General features: G+C 46.6%; 1 protein-coding gene across 1 annotated transcript; it reads right to left on the bottom strand.

Annotated features, from left to right (window-relative positions):
• Positions 1-1160: 1160 nt before the first annotated feature.
• On the bottom strand, positions 1161-9958 carry LOC120850776 (lactosylceramide 4-alpha-galactosyltransferase-like). The gene is made up of 3 exons (XM_042287210.1): positions 9874-9958; positions 7665-7770; positions 1161-2868 (listed from the first exon to the last, which is right to left on the bottom strand). Exons 1-3 carry the CDS (start codon positions 9877-9879, stop codon positions 1856-1858), a joined length of 1125 nt encoding a protein of 374 aa, XP_042143144.1. The 5' UTR covers positions 9880-9958; the 3' UTR covers positions 1161-1855.
• Positions 9959-16315: the final 6357 nt, after the last annotated feature.

Below are 16315 nucleotides of genomic sequence, written 5' to 3'. Positions count from 1 at the left end.
GCCTTGCTTGTTGAATTTGCTCTGTCTAGTAGAATTCTAAATTCTAATTGTAGAAAAATATAAAAAAAAAAACATTTTTGGCTGAGGCTAGACAAAGATTTATACCGGAGGTGAAACGCATTGACATTATCGATGACATTAGAGTCTTAGTTGATGGTTCCGATGACTCTGACCATGATACCCGATACTCCGCCGCCGCCTTTGCGCATCCATCGTATCGTTCTCGGAAGTATCGGAGGTATCCGGAACGATCTACTTAAACTCTCTATTCAGTGGCCGATTTATGCCCAAACAGGACTGTCAAAAATCGTGAAAGTTGTAGCGTCCGACAGTACGATGTCTGTTTGGACGCCGGCCAAGCAAACATCACGATTTTCCTCCTCGCTTCCTCCGCTTTTCGGTGACCTTGCTGCTCGTCAGACTGGACGTCACACGCCACCTGCCAATGCTGTCCATCTGTTCTGCCGGGCCCCTCAAATCCTTGGCCGTGTTCCAAAATTCACTCGATCTTACTTCAGGGCAAAGGTTTTGTACATTTGCGTTCGAAAACTTACCCGCTTCCAGCGTCGCTGTGTTATCACGTGACACGACTCGCCGGAGTAGCTCGGATATATTTGGATAAGATTTCGAACACAGACCTTTCCTTTCCCGTTTTCGGGACCTGAAGAGCAGCGCAAGCCTTGAGCGATTGACCGACAGCCAGCAGAGCTTGCCAGTGGCTGTCCGGAATCACGTGATGAGCATGCATGTTCAAGGCCCCCGTAAAAAACACAAGCGACCTTTGACCAAAAAAAAAAAAAAAAATCTCGGAAGGAAGGTGACACGCCTCACGATTTTCGAAGTATCCTGTTTGGACAGACGCATGTGCAGGAAGGTAGAATTAAATGGCGGCAGAAGTGGTCACTGCCTAGGTCAATTAAACTGATCGGTATTCGTCGAAACCGTTTTTTTTTTCATTGCACTGTTTTTATCGTGGCGGGGTACAAAACACCACTCGGGGATTAATAGCGAGGCAAGTTAACCCAGCTCTCTTACTGCAGAGAGCAAAACAAAGCAAGAAGACGCTTGTGTTTAGAGAGCCTGAGATTCTTCCGCTTTTGAAATTGGTCACACTGGTTCAAAATTCAAGGTTTTATCGTCTTCTATGATCGGCGCAAGAATAAAGAAGGAAGCAACTTTTATTACTTCACCTCCGGCGCTTCAATATATTTGAAGTGCACAAAAGGGGGACACATTAATTAGCACTTTTGCAACAGCTTTAGACTTGCACCATTCTCCAGGTCGTTTGCTTCAAAGGCAGTGTTTTCACCTCGGTGTTACACGTTTGTCTCCCGTTGTGTCTCCTACCTCTTTTCCCTTGGCGTTTCTAACGGATGTACAGTAGCAGCGGAAAAAGATTAGTACAAGTGACCGATGAGCGGAGTCCAGGTCTCAACGCGGGGGTGGCCGGCAGAAAATTTAGGGACAAGATAGCTTCCGAAATTCGGTCTTTAGGATGGGCTGTTTTCTGTCGGCCACCCCCCGTTGAGACTGTAGAGAGTTTTAGCAGATCGTTTTTTGGCTCCGATAACGTTACCTCCTCTCGTCTCCGGCAGTCATGGGTATGCATGGTGTCGTTATCGGGTGTCGTTATCGGGGCGAAAAAACGATCTGCTAAAACTCTCTCGTGACTGGCACTCTCGCTATCGGCGCGCTCGGGAACAGTAGCGCCGCGTGTCGCGATTTGACGACTCCTGTCGTCGGTCACCTGTGCTAATTTTTTTCCGTTTCAGCCTTACCATTAGGTGCCCTCCTTCTTTAGGAAAAGTTCGGTTCCCAGACTAGACGCGACTTGTTCGGACGCGAGCGACGATAATTAAGGATGACAAAACGTGTCGTCGCAAGGTAACAGTCTGGCAATATCTGGACACTGTCGTCTCTCAAACGCCACATAAGACGGTGCGTAGTTCCGCTTGTAAGCGATGCCGCTCGTAATATCACTCCAAAGGCAGATGGCGTAGCTGTTCACCGTCCTAGACATCAGGTGCTGACTGGCATCGGGCGAGTAGATGTCGTTCGAGAAGATGTCGTCCGCTTCCCGGCGATGCACCGGGTAGAAGAGCTTTCCGGGGATTACGTCCACCTTGCAAGTGCGCCTCTTTCCCACTTCGTCCAACGAAGAAACGTTGCACAGGTTTCGAACGTTTCGGGTAAGCACGACATTTCCAAAGTCTACTACTTCGTCGGGTGAGTAGTTCAAATTAAAGTCCTTCAGCCAGACCCCGAGTAGGGGATGTCCCTTCTCGAACGAGAGGAACCGCGTTGTCAGAAATCCCCCGCCGTATTCGAGAACCGAGTTGTCCAAGTGGTGCTGGAAGGATCTCAAGACCAGGAAATCCAGGTCCAGAAACGTCCCGCCAAAGTTCCAGAGAACCAGAACCTTGATGGCGTCCATTAGATGGTCAGGGCGTCCGCTGATGCCCCTCTCGAGCCAACTGTGGAGGTAGGAGCCTAGAAACAAGTCCGTTGTCTGCAAGTTCCAAATGTGGACATTCCTCATTCGACTCAGTGGCTTCAAGAAGAGCGAGTCTTCCCGCGAGTCCAGAGGAACGGGGATCTGACTGGGATGACTGAGCAAGAGGAGATGGACGTTGAAGATGGGATTGTGCAAGGCGGCAGACTGAACGACGCACGCCTGGCGCCGTGTCAGGGTCCGGCCAGGTTCGGTAGTCAGGAACAGTTTGGAGGAACTGGAGCCGTTCAGAGCTTTGGCAAACAGGGTACCCGTCACTGTGCTGTTTTGGTAGCCGCTACCCGAAACCGGTACATTGTGACTTTGAGGGTGGACGTAAAGGACGATCTTGGAAAACCTTGGCGAGGGGCGACTTTCTGGAAATAAAAGAAAGACACAAAGAAAATGGATGAATGAATAAATGTACGTACGCATACGGCTGAACCTTTTAATCGGGTGGCAGTTTGCATACACTTTAACTTTAAGCTTCTTTAAAAGAATACTTCCAAAAGTTATGATTTGTGTAACGGAAACACCTCTTTGTAACCAGGTACGCGTCCTTTATAAAAAATATACTTATCTTCACTAGACTTATGCCACAGTGAGGTAGCGCTCTACTTAGTTATTTCAGCATTCCAAACGTTTTTTTCCCTTCGCTGGCCCTAATGCCGAACGTTTTTGCTAAATCACTCTTGCCTTTGGCAACTGCAGGATGAAACCCCAATACAGTATCATGCGTCAGAAATGTTCAGCTGCCTCTTTTTTTTTCTTCTCCGCAAGCTCTCGACACTGCCTATTGTTTATTTGTTTGTTTATTTTATTTTTGACACAATTGTCAGTGGGTTGGGACAAAAGGCGAATACAATTACCTGGCAGAGAGTTGGGCGAGTTGGTTAAGCATCTTAATAGGTGGGAACAGCGCAGGAAAAACCGACGAAGGACGAGTAGAAGAAGTGCACAAACACAGCGCTGACTAACAACTGAATGTTTATTTTCAAGCGAACCAGAAAGTAAACACTGGGTGTGGAGAGGAAAAAACACAGAAGCCAATAAAAAGGAGGGAACCCGATAAAACAAGACACTACCACGCCATATCACTTTCACACACGTCTGCCACAGTTCTTGATAAAAAACACTTCGTCAGCCCCCAAGTTAACCGACGGAGCACTGACGCATTCTTCCTCCCCCCTTGATAAAATATAAAAGGCCTCATCAATCTCCCGGGCAGTCTTGTTTTTGTTGCGCGCCAAGATCGTCAACTCATTGAACAGGGGAACGCAGCCGCACCTACTACAATGTACCGCAAGGTGGCCAGAGGGTGAGGAACGGAGAGCAAGGGAATGCTCCCTCGCCCTCACGTTCACACACCTCCCTGTCTGTCCAATGTAAACCCGACCACATGTGAAGGGGATCTGGTATACAACCCCTACTGCGCATGAGACAAACGGATCGCGGTGGTTAACATCACAGTGGTTATCCCTGTTCAACCCTCGGTTAACGGCGGAGCATAGTCGAGATAACTTCCGGGGCGCCGTTGTTAGTCAGCGCTGTGTTTGTGCACTTCTTCTACTCGTCCTTCGTCGGTTTTTCCTGCGCTGTTCCCACCTATTAAGATACAATTACCTGACTGGGTCCCAACCCCTGTAACAACACTCAACAGCAGGACACAAATCAAGGGAGAAAAATGAAATAAAAAGCCAGCTCACAGCACAAGTCAAGAAATAAATTATATCACCCAGCTAAAGACTCTTCAGCTTACAAATAAGATTAAAAACATCACACTGATTAATAACATAACTCATTAGGTATGCACACTCGCAACATTAAAATATTCCTTTATGTATTTTTTGAAATGAAACATGGAAGTGATTTCCTGGGCCAGCTCACACACGCAATAATGTTTGTTTAGGATAACTGCAATCTGGTAGGATAATTTTTGAGTACCATAATTAGTTCTAATTGTTGATTTTGAAAACTGCTGGTGTCTCAGGTTGTAATTTGTTTGCTTGGGTAGGTACGTCTCGTGAAAGATGTCAGGATCAGTGTTGATTTGAGGATGAATTGAAATCGCCACCTTTAGGCAAAAAAGATTATCTACCGTAAGTATTTTATGTTTATTAAAACTCTAAGAAGTCGATTAAAACCGGGGCAAATTATCAATTAGCCGAACCGCACGTTTTTGTAATGTAAGTAATTGTTTAATATTATTTTCTCCCCACCCCGCCCCACCAATAAACAGTAATAAAGCCTCGAGTGGATCAGAGATGTATAGATTTGTCGTTTTAACCAGTTTGGAACAAGTCTGCACCTAAAAAGTAAGCCAATGGATCTATAAATCTCTCCTCGGAGATTGTTTACTTGGGCAGTCCAATACCCTGGTATTTATCTCAGCTCGCAATACTCATATCCTGATCTAAACCAACAATGAGCTCCCTCTGGAATTGTCCTATATACGTTCTCTAACAATATCATTTTGAATATCTGTCTGTCCCCGAGGCTTATTTAGCATGCATACCCACAGTTTACATTCCTCATGCGCGCCCCGAAAATCGGACTCGAGTTTTCAGTTCACCTCCTTCATCTTGTGTCGACACTCCTCAGGCCGAAATACTTTAAAACCTTTCATGCCCCATCGTCTCTCATCTATTTATCTATATGTGTTCAAATTCTATATTATCACTAGTTTCCCTAGCTTTGAATGACGATCATCACTTACCACCATATGTGCCCCTTGATTCGGTGTTTTACGGATGTGCTCCCAGAGCTACACTGCCCACTCCGCGTTGCTTTATTTCTAACATTGCTTAAACATCCGATCTCATGTACAGAACTGCATTTCCAAAAGTCAGTCTCGGTACTGTAACTGCCTTTTAAATCTCGCTTGCCGCCTCATACATGCTATATTTCCGCTGTGCATGCCGTATTCTCTATTACAGTTGCATTTCTGTGTTCCTTGCCAGTTATGTATATTTTATGCTTTTGAATTCTGGACCTTCGTAAATATTTCTTGGCACTTGTATTTATCGACTGTCTCGACCGTAAGCTCTTCGCATTGATGATCATTCAAAATTATGATCGCTGACTTGCCGTTACTGAACTCTAGGCCAAACCTGTGTACTTCTGTACCATGTATGCTCATTAGTTGCTGCGGATCCATGTGGTCAATTGTACCATATAATTGGGGTACGCTAGAACTTGACGTGACTGTTCAAGAGAAAATCTTTGCTATAGTATAAGACACCAAAGCCAAGGCCGCTGTTTTTTAGTCTCCTGCTCAAGCATTGTAGGTAACAACACAAACAGTAAATGTGAACTATATCCTCAGAATCTGAAAATTAGTTTCACATCTTGTTGGTTTTGTCAAAATTGCTTCCCGTGTTATAAAACGTCGTTGTATTTATAGAAATCTGTGAAGAAAGTGATTAGGCTAGCCTTACAATTTAAGTGATTGGTTTAAGCTGTTTTTGGGTAACCGGACAAAAGCTCACCGCACAAAAGCTCACCGGACCGAAGCTCACCGGACCGAAGCTCACCGGACAAAAGCTCACCGGACAAAAGCTCACCCGTTTTTTGACAAACCCGGACAAAAGCTCACCTCAATTTTTTTTTGCTACCCGGGCGAAACACGGGCTGAAATAAAGTGCGGACAGGATGGACATTGGACCATATTTAGGAGAACTTGTACCCCATCCCATGCAACGATGTCAACAGTTAAGCCTAAACAGGCAGAGAAGCAACGATTTGGGACCAAAATTTAGGTCACCGAAACTGAGTGAAGCTGAGAAGCTCAAGCTTGCTTGACTCAAGGTAGGCTAAAGCACCTTTGTGCCACGCCCAAGAAACTTCGTGAAGCTAATTTTCTGAACCCGAAGAGTGACCGAAGAAGCGAAGTTACCCTTCGGTGGCCTCGCTTTTTCATTGTGCGTATGTCACACTTAACGCGCCATAAATGTTAGGCTCAATGTCTCTTTATTACTAATGGATGGCGTTTTGGGGGTTCAGGGTAATATTTAAAGTGAATGGCTAATAAGAAAATTGAATTGTTTCCGTCATTGTGCGCAATAAATATATCTGATATGAAGGATTATCCCCAAGGTGATTTGAAAGGGAAACTGAAGCAAAACTGTAATATGCAAACCATTGAGTTGCGAATTTTTAAAAATATCCTGAAGGAACGGGAGTTGGGCCTTTTGGAAAAGTTCAAGACAGATGACTAATTTAGAAAAATGTGCGGAATTTTGGATAGGCTCACGTTCCTTCCACCACAGCTTGTTCCACAAATACTAACCATCAGGGAAAAGTCTACCGGTGACATCGGCTACCTGCTGGACTATTTTGATTGCACGTATGTCAACGGCCGCTTCCGCTATGCTTCTGTTCCTTCTGAGGCGGCACCCAGAACGAATTCTTCCCATCGCTTGACTGTGCGCCGACGACGACCGGAGTTCCCCCCGGAACGGTGGAATATGTACGACGCCACTCTTCAAAGATAAAGACTGGACGAACAACACCTGCGAAGGATGGAATACCGAATTCCAGAAGCTCGTCGGCCACGCACATCTAAGTGTCTTGAGGCTGATTGAATGCCTACAGCAAAATCAGACGCTCGTTGCCAGGGCATGGACACAAGCCCGGAGAGGTGAGCCCCCAGTAAAGCGGGTGCGAAAAACCACTCTGCGCCTGCAGAATCGTCTTAAAAATATTTGCGAGAGCTTACAGATCTATACCAAGACTGTTGTAGCTAGTAGGGGACTGCATCTGCTTCCAGCCAACTGATAAATTAACTTGTTTCTACTATAATCAACAAACCATGCGCCAGTCAGATTTAATTAATTATTGCAATTTAGCATCGTACGCATGCACTTAAGTTGTCCGCACTCGTGTTAGGACCAACATTAAATTTTCTCCTGTGAGCTCTTGTCCGGGTCTGTGAAAAAAATGGGTGAGCTTTTGTCCGGTGAGCTTTTGTCCGGTGAGCTTCTGTCCGGTGAGCTTTTGTCAAGTGAGCTTTTGTCCGATGTGCTTTTGTCTGGGATTCGTTTTTTGACACGAAAGGCCGTTACGCGTATAAAACAAATACGAGTATGCGCGAACGCACAGTTTCCTTTGTACGGGTCGCAAAAGAAAACCTGTTTCACAAGGCGAATTCGGCACTTGGATTAGTAAAGCTCACCAGGTAGTCTTGCGACGGCCACGAAGGCAATTATGGTGGCACAGAGGACAACGAGTGCGAGGTAATGCAGGCGACATCGGTAGATGCAGCACACGAGGGCTGTCCTCTGCTCTCGGACGAAGTAAGAAATCAGAAAGAGAGAGAATGGCGAAATAAGCAGTGAGGGTAGGCAGGCGAGCTGCGTGTGTCGATGGAGATCTAACATCGTGAGTATGAGAGTATGGCTTTAAAGTTCCGAAATACAAAAGGGGGAAAAAAAAAAAGAAGAAAAACAGTTTCGAATTTGAAGCGTAGACGTGTTGCGTTCGTATTCTCGGACTCTAGATATTAGAGAGAACGATCTGCTTTGGTGTTTTTCCCACAGGATATACGCAAAACAAACGCGTTTGCAATCAAACTTATTGAAAGTGAAGCGGGCCGCAAAATCTGCGCTTTGTACGCATTGTGAAAAATGAGTTGTGACAAGGGGATTGTTTCAAATTAAAAAAAAAAAAAAAAAAGCCAAGTAAATGGTTGCCTGAGCTTCGCTATAGGCTATATGTATACTACCATAACTCAATAAAAAATGCATGACTCGTGAGTAAAGATCCACGAAGTTGGTTTAAACAACTTTTTATATTTCCTCTTCCCAGCCCCTCCCACACACACAAGTACGCACATACAGGTACGAATAGACAAAACTCTAAATTTATAGCGAGTGGTACCAATCTCCAGGTACTTAATTTTACTTTGTTTTGAAGATTCATATGGACCTAGATCTCTAAACACGAAGAAACCTTGCAAGAGTAATGACATACTACTCACACATCTGGCTCGCTCTTTTGCCGGAGAACATACGGAAACGTAGCTCCCGAAGGCAGACAGTATCTAGTTCATTATCGGATAAATAATTTATACAATAAAATAATTCAAATGAGTCATAAACTCGAGCCTGAACATCAAAGACGCTTGGGATTTATGCCTCATTCAGCTTTCACATTTTCGCGTTCTTCGGTTTCTTGGAGCTCCACAAGAAGTCTTCACAGTGCCGTTTTCAACTACCTTCAAGTGTGCTTAACTTATCAGAGGCAAGGCTGAGCAAATTGCACATTGCACTGCCGTCATTGTCCATAAACTTCGCGCGAGGAAACGCGTCCTTTCATGGGATATGGATTTTGTGATTACGAATTAACCGACTGACACTCAGCTATCGTTTTGTAATTTGATAATAGTAAGTTTTGGTAGCGTGGACATGGGCGTACCAACCGGGGGGGGGGGGGGGGGCAAGGTTGCGCTTGTCCCCCCCCCCCCTACACACACACACCTCTCAGAGTGGAGGGGCAAGGCATGTGTTTCGCCCCCCCCCCCCCCCCCCCCCCCCCCCCCCCCCCGAAACAGCCCGGCGGCGCCCAAGGGGTACCAAGGGCACCGTCCCCCGGCCCTGGGGGGGGGGGGGGTCTGGTTTGCCCCCCCCCCACTCAAAACAAGTTGGTACGCCACTGCGTGTGGATACGAGCAAACGCAAGCACTGTGCGTTTCCGTTAGCATTGCATACTCCCCACTGCACGCAATGCTAACGCGTGAAGCGCCCAGATCTGCGTCTTGGATTGGCGCATGACGACGACGCGCATGCGCAGCGTGGAGCACGCAGCGCTTACGTTTTCAATACGCAATACTAAAACTCTCTGATGTGTGTAGAACTTCGACAAATTCACGCGTGAATATAGCGTTTATAGCGCATAGGAGCAAACGCAAGTGATTTAAGTTTGCGTTAGCATTAGGGAGTTGTAGTAGATCGTTTTTCTCCTCCGCTACGGTATGCCTGAAGAAAACGCCGCAGCTGCGCATGCGCGCCGCCAGCCTTGTCTGCATAGTTCAAGGTCTTGTGGCGGATTACGGAGCGCTATCCGGGTGCTTAGCGGGCTGCGGGGACGGTCTACTACAATTCCCTATTGCCTGCTCCACACTGGCGTATGCGCGTCGTCAACGCACGCTTACGCAAACGTACAGTGCTTGCGTTCGCTCGTATATCGTATACGTCATACTCAAACTCAGTAATAACAAAAATAACACACACACACGCGCACCGCACGCGCACGCGCACGCTCGCACGCACACGCACACGCACACGCGCACACGCACACGCACACACACACACACATTTTACGTGTCGTGGGCTAACAGGAAAGTAAAAGAGCCAGCGATAGCAAGAAAATAGAGTTTGACTTGCGAGCATGGCGAAGGGCGATCTGTGCCTTCCCGGCTCACCGATCTTGTTCGGCTGCTTTCACTCCAGCGGCGACGAGACTACTACTGATTGGAATTGTCGAAGACTAGGCTCTCGGGGTGGACATGATAAGCAAGATAAGATTGGCCTCTGGAAAGTGGCTCGGAAAAGGTTCGACAACGTAATCAATCGTCAGCAACCAAAAGGGAAAAAAAGATGAAAGCAACAGAGCGCTACCTATGCTATATGGATATGCTAAATAACTACATGATTGAACGCGTCTCACCAATACGGGATCTGGGCGTATTTTTAGAAAATTAATCGAACGTTTTTGGACATGTTGCAACATGTTACCGCACACTTTGGGCGCGATCACCCGAATGATTCGCCATTTTAGGAGTTTTTCGTGCTTCTTATATCTGTATGATCGCTAATCTTGTCGAAGCTGATAGCACCGGGAACTGTCTAAACAAAACACACACGCACATAAACTTAAAAATGTATACAGAAGATGTAAGGACAGGACGAGCGGGTTGCTATGGATAATGAAACTCGAGGAAGAAAACGAGAAGGGACGGACAAGCACAAGCTTCCACGGAAGTTTGTGTTTGTCCGTCCCTTCTCGTTTTCTTCCTCAAGTTTAATTATACAGAAGATATTTGTTCGAACATTTATGACCGCTATTTTCCCAGGCGGATTTATTTCAGTCATGAGCGGGAGTTTAGACCTTTACTGCCTCTCTGAAAGGAGAATGACATGTGATTTGTTATTTCGGCATAACTCTCATTACGGTTCTATTGACCAGTGTTGCGGAATGGGCACCCCCATTCCATTCCAATTGCATTCCGGGGAATTAGAGTTTTCGATAATTCAATTCCTTTCAATTCCTAGGAATGGAGACACTGAGCCCATTCCCACTCCTGGAATGGCTGAATCGTTCCATTCCATTTCTTTAATTCCTAAACGTAAAAATTGGCACTTGACAGCTACATTGTGTTCGCCGGCATAAGCAGCATAAAGCTGACGTTATCAAATGCAGAGACAATGGACCTTTTCCAAATACCGACGGCACCAGGCGGTGGCTACACGAACTAAAAATCGAGGAAGTGACCTACCTGCGCTACCAATCGATAATGGGAGCTACGCTACCAGTTGCTTCGCTAGCGTCGCGTGCCCAACGCGACTTTAAAGAGGGAAATCCGTAGCGTCCACCCAAACGTCGTGTTTTTCTTTCCGCCCACTTTCTTTTTTTCTGTAACACAATTATATATATGCTGCAATTACGTGTTCTACTCGGCGATCTACAGCCTCATTCCGAATTTCCTCGATTTTTCGTGCCGACTTCCACCGCTTGGCATCTGGCGCTCGCGCGAGCGCAGAACGCTTCTCGGAAAAGGTCCATTGCAAAAAGAAAAAAAGCTAAATTCCTGAAAAAAGCACTGATTTTTACTAAGCGGACGCTGGTGGCAGAAAGTGTTTATTTACAATGTGCTGCAAACATTGAGAAAGCCCCTTGATATAAAGAATTAAGAACAAAACGAGCGTGTTGGTAACGGTAATTAGACATGAGGAAGATACATAGAAAGGGGGGACGGACAACGAAGACTTCCAACTAGCAACAACATTTATTGACCCGAAGTTTGCATATATAGGTGAAGGAGGGGAGGGTGAAAGACGCTACACTGGAAAGTGGGAAAGCGATGGGGGAGGGGGTGTAGAGCCAGGGAAATGAGGGACGATCCCGTGGGGTAGACATCTAATCGCTTGGAACCGCGGAAACGAGGGACGTCAGCTCTGGTCCCAGGAAGTTTACCTCCCTCCTGGATAAGCCTATGGACGGGGATCCGAAGTTGCTGTGACTGTGGTGCATGGCGAAGGCCTCCATGATCTCTCGTCCGTATCTTGAGGCGTGACCTCCAATCCTGGTGGTCGAGGGAAGGTCGGCCGAACAGGGTTCGCTGCACTCAGAGGTGTGTTTGGCAATCGGGTGGTAACAAATCTCCGAAGTGTCGGAAGCGGCTTTCTTGATCTCGTTTGCATGTTCCCTCACCCGATCGTTTAGGCATCGGCCCGTCTGTCCGATGTATTTAGCACCGCAGGACATGGGAATCGAATACACGCACTCTTTGCAGCAGGTTACATAATTGGTCTGGTGCTTTTTCTGGCACGGGGGCGCTGGACCGGGGTTGTTGACCTTTCTACAAATAGAAGCTAATTTGAACTTGCAGGAAAATACAACGTTGGTGTTGAAGCCGAGCGCAATAGATTTCAGGCGATGTGAGGTGTTGTGTATGTAGGGGATGCATGCGAAGCGTGACTTAGGAGGGAGGGGTTTGGACTTCTGCCCCGCGACAAGTCTTTTGATTGTTGTTTCAATCAGGTCTCTAGGGTATCCTGCCTTTATGAGGCGACTAATCTGCTTGGATAGGCTGGGGGCGGAAAGGTGCTGACAGGATTTAACCTTTGCCGAAGCAATTAGATTTCGAACGATCCCATTCCTACACTCCACCATCTCCGACTCTGCAGCCATAGATACCGTGTTCCAGAAGAACTCACACGGGCTTACGTTCACCAAAGAGGCCCCCTCCCCTGAGGGCTTACAGTTCCTGGATCTCAAGTTGGTCCCAACTAGCAAAGGTATCTGCTGGGCTCACCAGCAGAGGTCCTCTAAGCCCGTTCTTCCTTTCAACAGCTCACACTCAAGGAATGTAAAAAATGGGATCGTTCGAAATCTAATTGCTTCGGCAAAGGTTAAATCCTGTCAGCACCTTTCCGCCCCCAGCCTATCCAAGCAGATTAGTCGCCTCATAAAGGCAGGATACCCTAGAGACCTGATTGAAACAACAATCAAAAGACTTGTCGCGGGGCAGAAGTCCAAACCCCTCCCTCCTAAGTCACGCTTCGCATGCATCCCCTACATACACAACACCTCACATCGCCTGAAATCTATTGCGCTCGGCTTCAACACCAACGTCGTATTTTCCTGCAAGTTCAAATTAGCTTCTATTTGTAGAAGGGTCAACAACCCCAGTCCAGCGCCCCCGTGCCAGAAAAAGCACCAGACCAATTATGTAACCTGCTGCAAAGAGTGCGTGTATTCGATTCCCATGTCCTGCGGTGCTAAATACATCGGACAGACGGGCCGATGCCTAAACGATCGGGTGAGGGAACATGCAAACGAGATCAAGAAAGCCGCTTTCGACACTTCAAAGATTTGTTACCACCCGATTGCCAAACACACCTCTGAGTGCAGCGAACCCTGTTCGGCCGACCTTCCCTCGACCACCAGGATTGGAGGTCACGCCTCAAGATACGGACGAGAGATCATGGAGGCCTTCGCCATGCACCACAGTCACAGCAACTTCGGATCCCCGTCCATAGGCTTATCCAGGAGGGAGGTAAACTTCCTGGGGTCAGAGCTGACGTCCCTCGTTTCCGCGGTTCCAAGCGATTAGATGTCTACCCCACGGGATCGTCCCTCATTTCCCTGGCTCTACACCCCCTCTCCCATCGCTTTCCCCACTTTCCAGTGTAGCGTCTTTCACTCTCCCCTCCTTCACCTATATATGCAAACTTCGGGTCAATAAATGTTGTTGCTAGTTGGAAGTCTTCGTTGTCCGTCCCCCCTTTCTATGTATCTTCCTCATGTCTAATTACCCCTTGATATGTCGATGCTTGTTTAAGACAGTTAAACTTGAGGAAGAAAACGAGAAAGGACGGACAAACACAAACACACTTTCTCGTTTTCTTCCTCAAGTTTAACTATCCATACCAACCCGCTCGTTCTGTCCCTACTTGTTTAAGACATCGGTCTCGCGACCACGTGGCTCGCAACAAACAGCAAAACTTAAATCCACTCAATTTCTTTTCTTTAACTTTTTTGCATTTGACTTTTAAGACATACGCGGCCAGCGTGTTTGTTTGATAAAACCATAAATATATATAGTTCGTGCGTGGCGCAGGAATAAGCTATATTACTGTATTCTTCTGCGTCCGGACATTTCATCGAACGCCATTTCATCGAATGCCATTTCATCGAAGCGGTTTCACGAAACACCGTTTCCTCGAACGCCGTTTCATAGAAGCCGTTTCATCGAACGCCTTTTTATCGAACAACGTTACAGTCTGTAATATTTTGGAATTTACTTATTTTTATACAGAACTTCATCTAATTCTCCTTTTTTTTCTTCTTTTGTTTCTGTTTTTATATCACTAGGTGCAGTGACAAGATAAGTTCCATCGTGAACATATCCTGCTTCGAGAAGAAAGCCTCCATGAACTAATGACCCCTCTCCATGTCACATGAAACAATTAAAAGTGAGACAAAAACAGAAAGCACAGACACTTAAAAGTGTTTTAAGTGTCTGTCCTTTGCAGTGTCGTGGTTTGAGTCATGTACGTACATGAGTAAAGCTTTTCAGTAAGTCGCATACCCAAGTGTTTTTATTTCTTTTTATGCAAATTGTTTTTTATTTTTTGTAACTTGACACCACCTTCAAAACAATTTCACAAGTGACTACTTTAGTCTTAAGAAATGCACAGTGAAACATCTATAAAGCACTGTTATGCCCCAAAACTCGGTACAGAGCCATAACAGAGAAATTCGATGAAACAGCCCTTAGCGATTCGATGAAACACCGTTCGATGAAATGTCCGTTCATTCGATGAAACTGCTTTCGATAAAATGGCGTTCGACGAAATGTCCGCTACCCGCATTCTTCAAATACAGCAACACGGCTACTACACTGCAGGAAGCGACTCCATGCACAGCGGCAAGAACACATCCTTGACAAAATGCAACATCTGCGGCGCAGCACGAGGGACCGTATAGACCATGTCACGAAACCTGTTTTAAAACGGATAAGTTCACGCTTGCTTTACGAATCTCGATATTTCTTATCATATTCAATTAAATTTTTGGCTGGTTCGCCTGCCCTTTTCCACCCTTCGCATACTCATTCTCGCGTTTCCTCTTCAGATGGCGAATAAAGTTCGATAATATACGCCGACTGCACCGTGTATAGTTTCGTTGCACAACTTTCAGCGTGCAGCTTGTTTATTTTCTTCGCGACTAATGTAGCAAAATGTCTTCTACGATGCCATGACTCGATCTGTATTTATATTGTCTTCTGGTCCGAATTGTGATGTTCCTCTTCGCGCTGATCGAGTGGCGGGTTCAGGCAGCAGACGGTACCAACCGATTCATTCTTCTACCTCTGTGTCGGTTGTTCGCGTTGTGGCGACGGGTCGGGAAGTCAGCGTTGACAAAGTTCGAATTGACATTCCCCGTGTTTCCTCGACAACACCGTCCAACTGACTTCTCACCGCCTCAAATAGGGTCCAGGACAAGGAGCACGAATGCAGACCGGACAGCCGAGACGTGCGGAAGCCAAAACCTCAGTGGCAGCTAGCACCCAGCTCTCCTTCTCAGTTGCCCTCACAGCAACGGTCGCGCCTCGTCTGGCGCGGGACGATCTTTCTGCAGGTCTAGTCAGTTCGGTCACACCAAGAGCGGTGACGATAGTCTACTTCACCTTATGATGGACCTCAACAGACAGCACGAGAGCCATCGAAACCAATACAGTGCTTTCTGAGTGTCGCGTGACCCTGCAGTCCCGCTCACGGTGCTGGATTGCCTAGGGTGACTCGTAGCCACGGCTCGTAGCGTCCTGCTGCGGTCCATCGCAAGGTGAAACGAAGTATGCAGATGCAGTCAAAGGAAATGAGCGGGAATCCGCTAGCTTGCTTATAACCCCAACCCACTAAAACATATAACACAGAAAACAAGCATCGGAACAAAGACCAAGTAAAGCCTGATTCACATGGTGCGATTTTCTTCTGCGAAATCGGTGAAGCGATGAACCGCACATGCGAAATTTCGCGTTTCCTTTCACATTGATTGAGAACATATGCGATTTTCCGCACTTGCGAAGCACATGGTTGGAACCCTTGAATTCGTTTGACGATACTAATTTTGATATTTAACAAAATTATAAAATTTTCAGATTTATTTATTAGCTTCTTGTAAAAAGTACGCGGTATACTTATATTTAGGGCCGATTCAGACGTTTGCATCGACTGCATTCGCATCAACGAAAACGACGAAAACAACGAGTACGACGAATGCGACAAGGACACCGGGAGAGCCACAGCTCATAACTGCTTGAGCAAGCTATAGTTGTTGCGTTGCTTGGCATGTCGCGCAAGGTGAGCAAGCTATAGTTGTTGCGTTGCTTGGCATGTCGCGCAAGGCGAACAGTTGTCCCGGTGGCTTCGTCACGTGGACGATGTTCCATATTGAAAGAGGGCAAGTAGCAGCGCGTCTTGACTTTCAAAGAGCATGATGGCCGCTACTCTAGATGACCGACGAGTTCAGACTGCTCTGTAAAAAGGAATACCTACTTCTGCGAAAAAAAACTGCTGCCCCAAGACGGAAGCCCGCGGT

Source organism: Ixodes scapularis, unplaced genomic scaffold, assembly GCF_016920785.2.
Source record: "Ixodes scapularis isolate PalLabHiFi unplaced genomic scaffold, ASM1692078v2 PGA_scaffold9__187_contigs__length_104089568, whole genome shotgun sequence".
NCBI classification, from domain to species: domain Eukaryota; kingdom Metazoa; phylum Arthropoda; class Arachnida; order Ixodida; family Ixodidae; genus Ixodes; species Ixodes scapularis.
The sequence above is the reverse complement of the archived record's forward strand: the minus strand, read 5'-3'. Positions and strand labels throughout refer to the sequence as shown.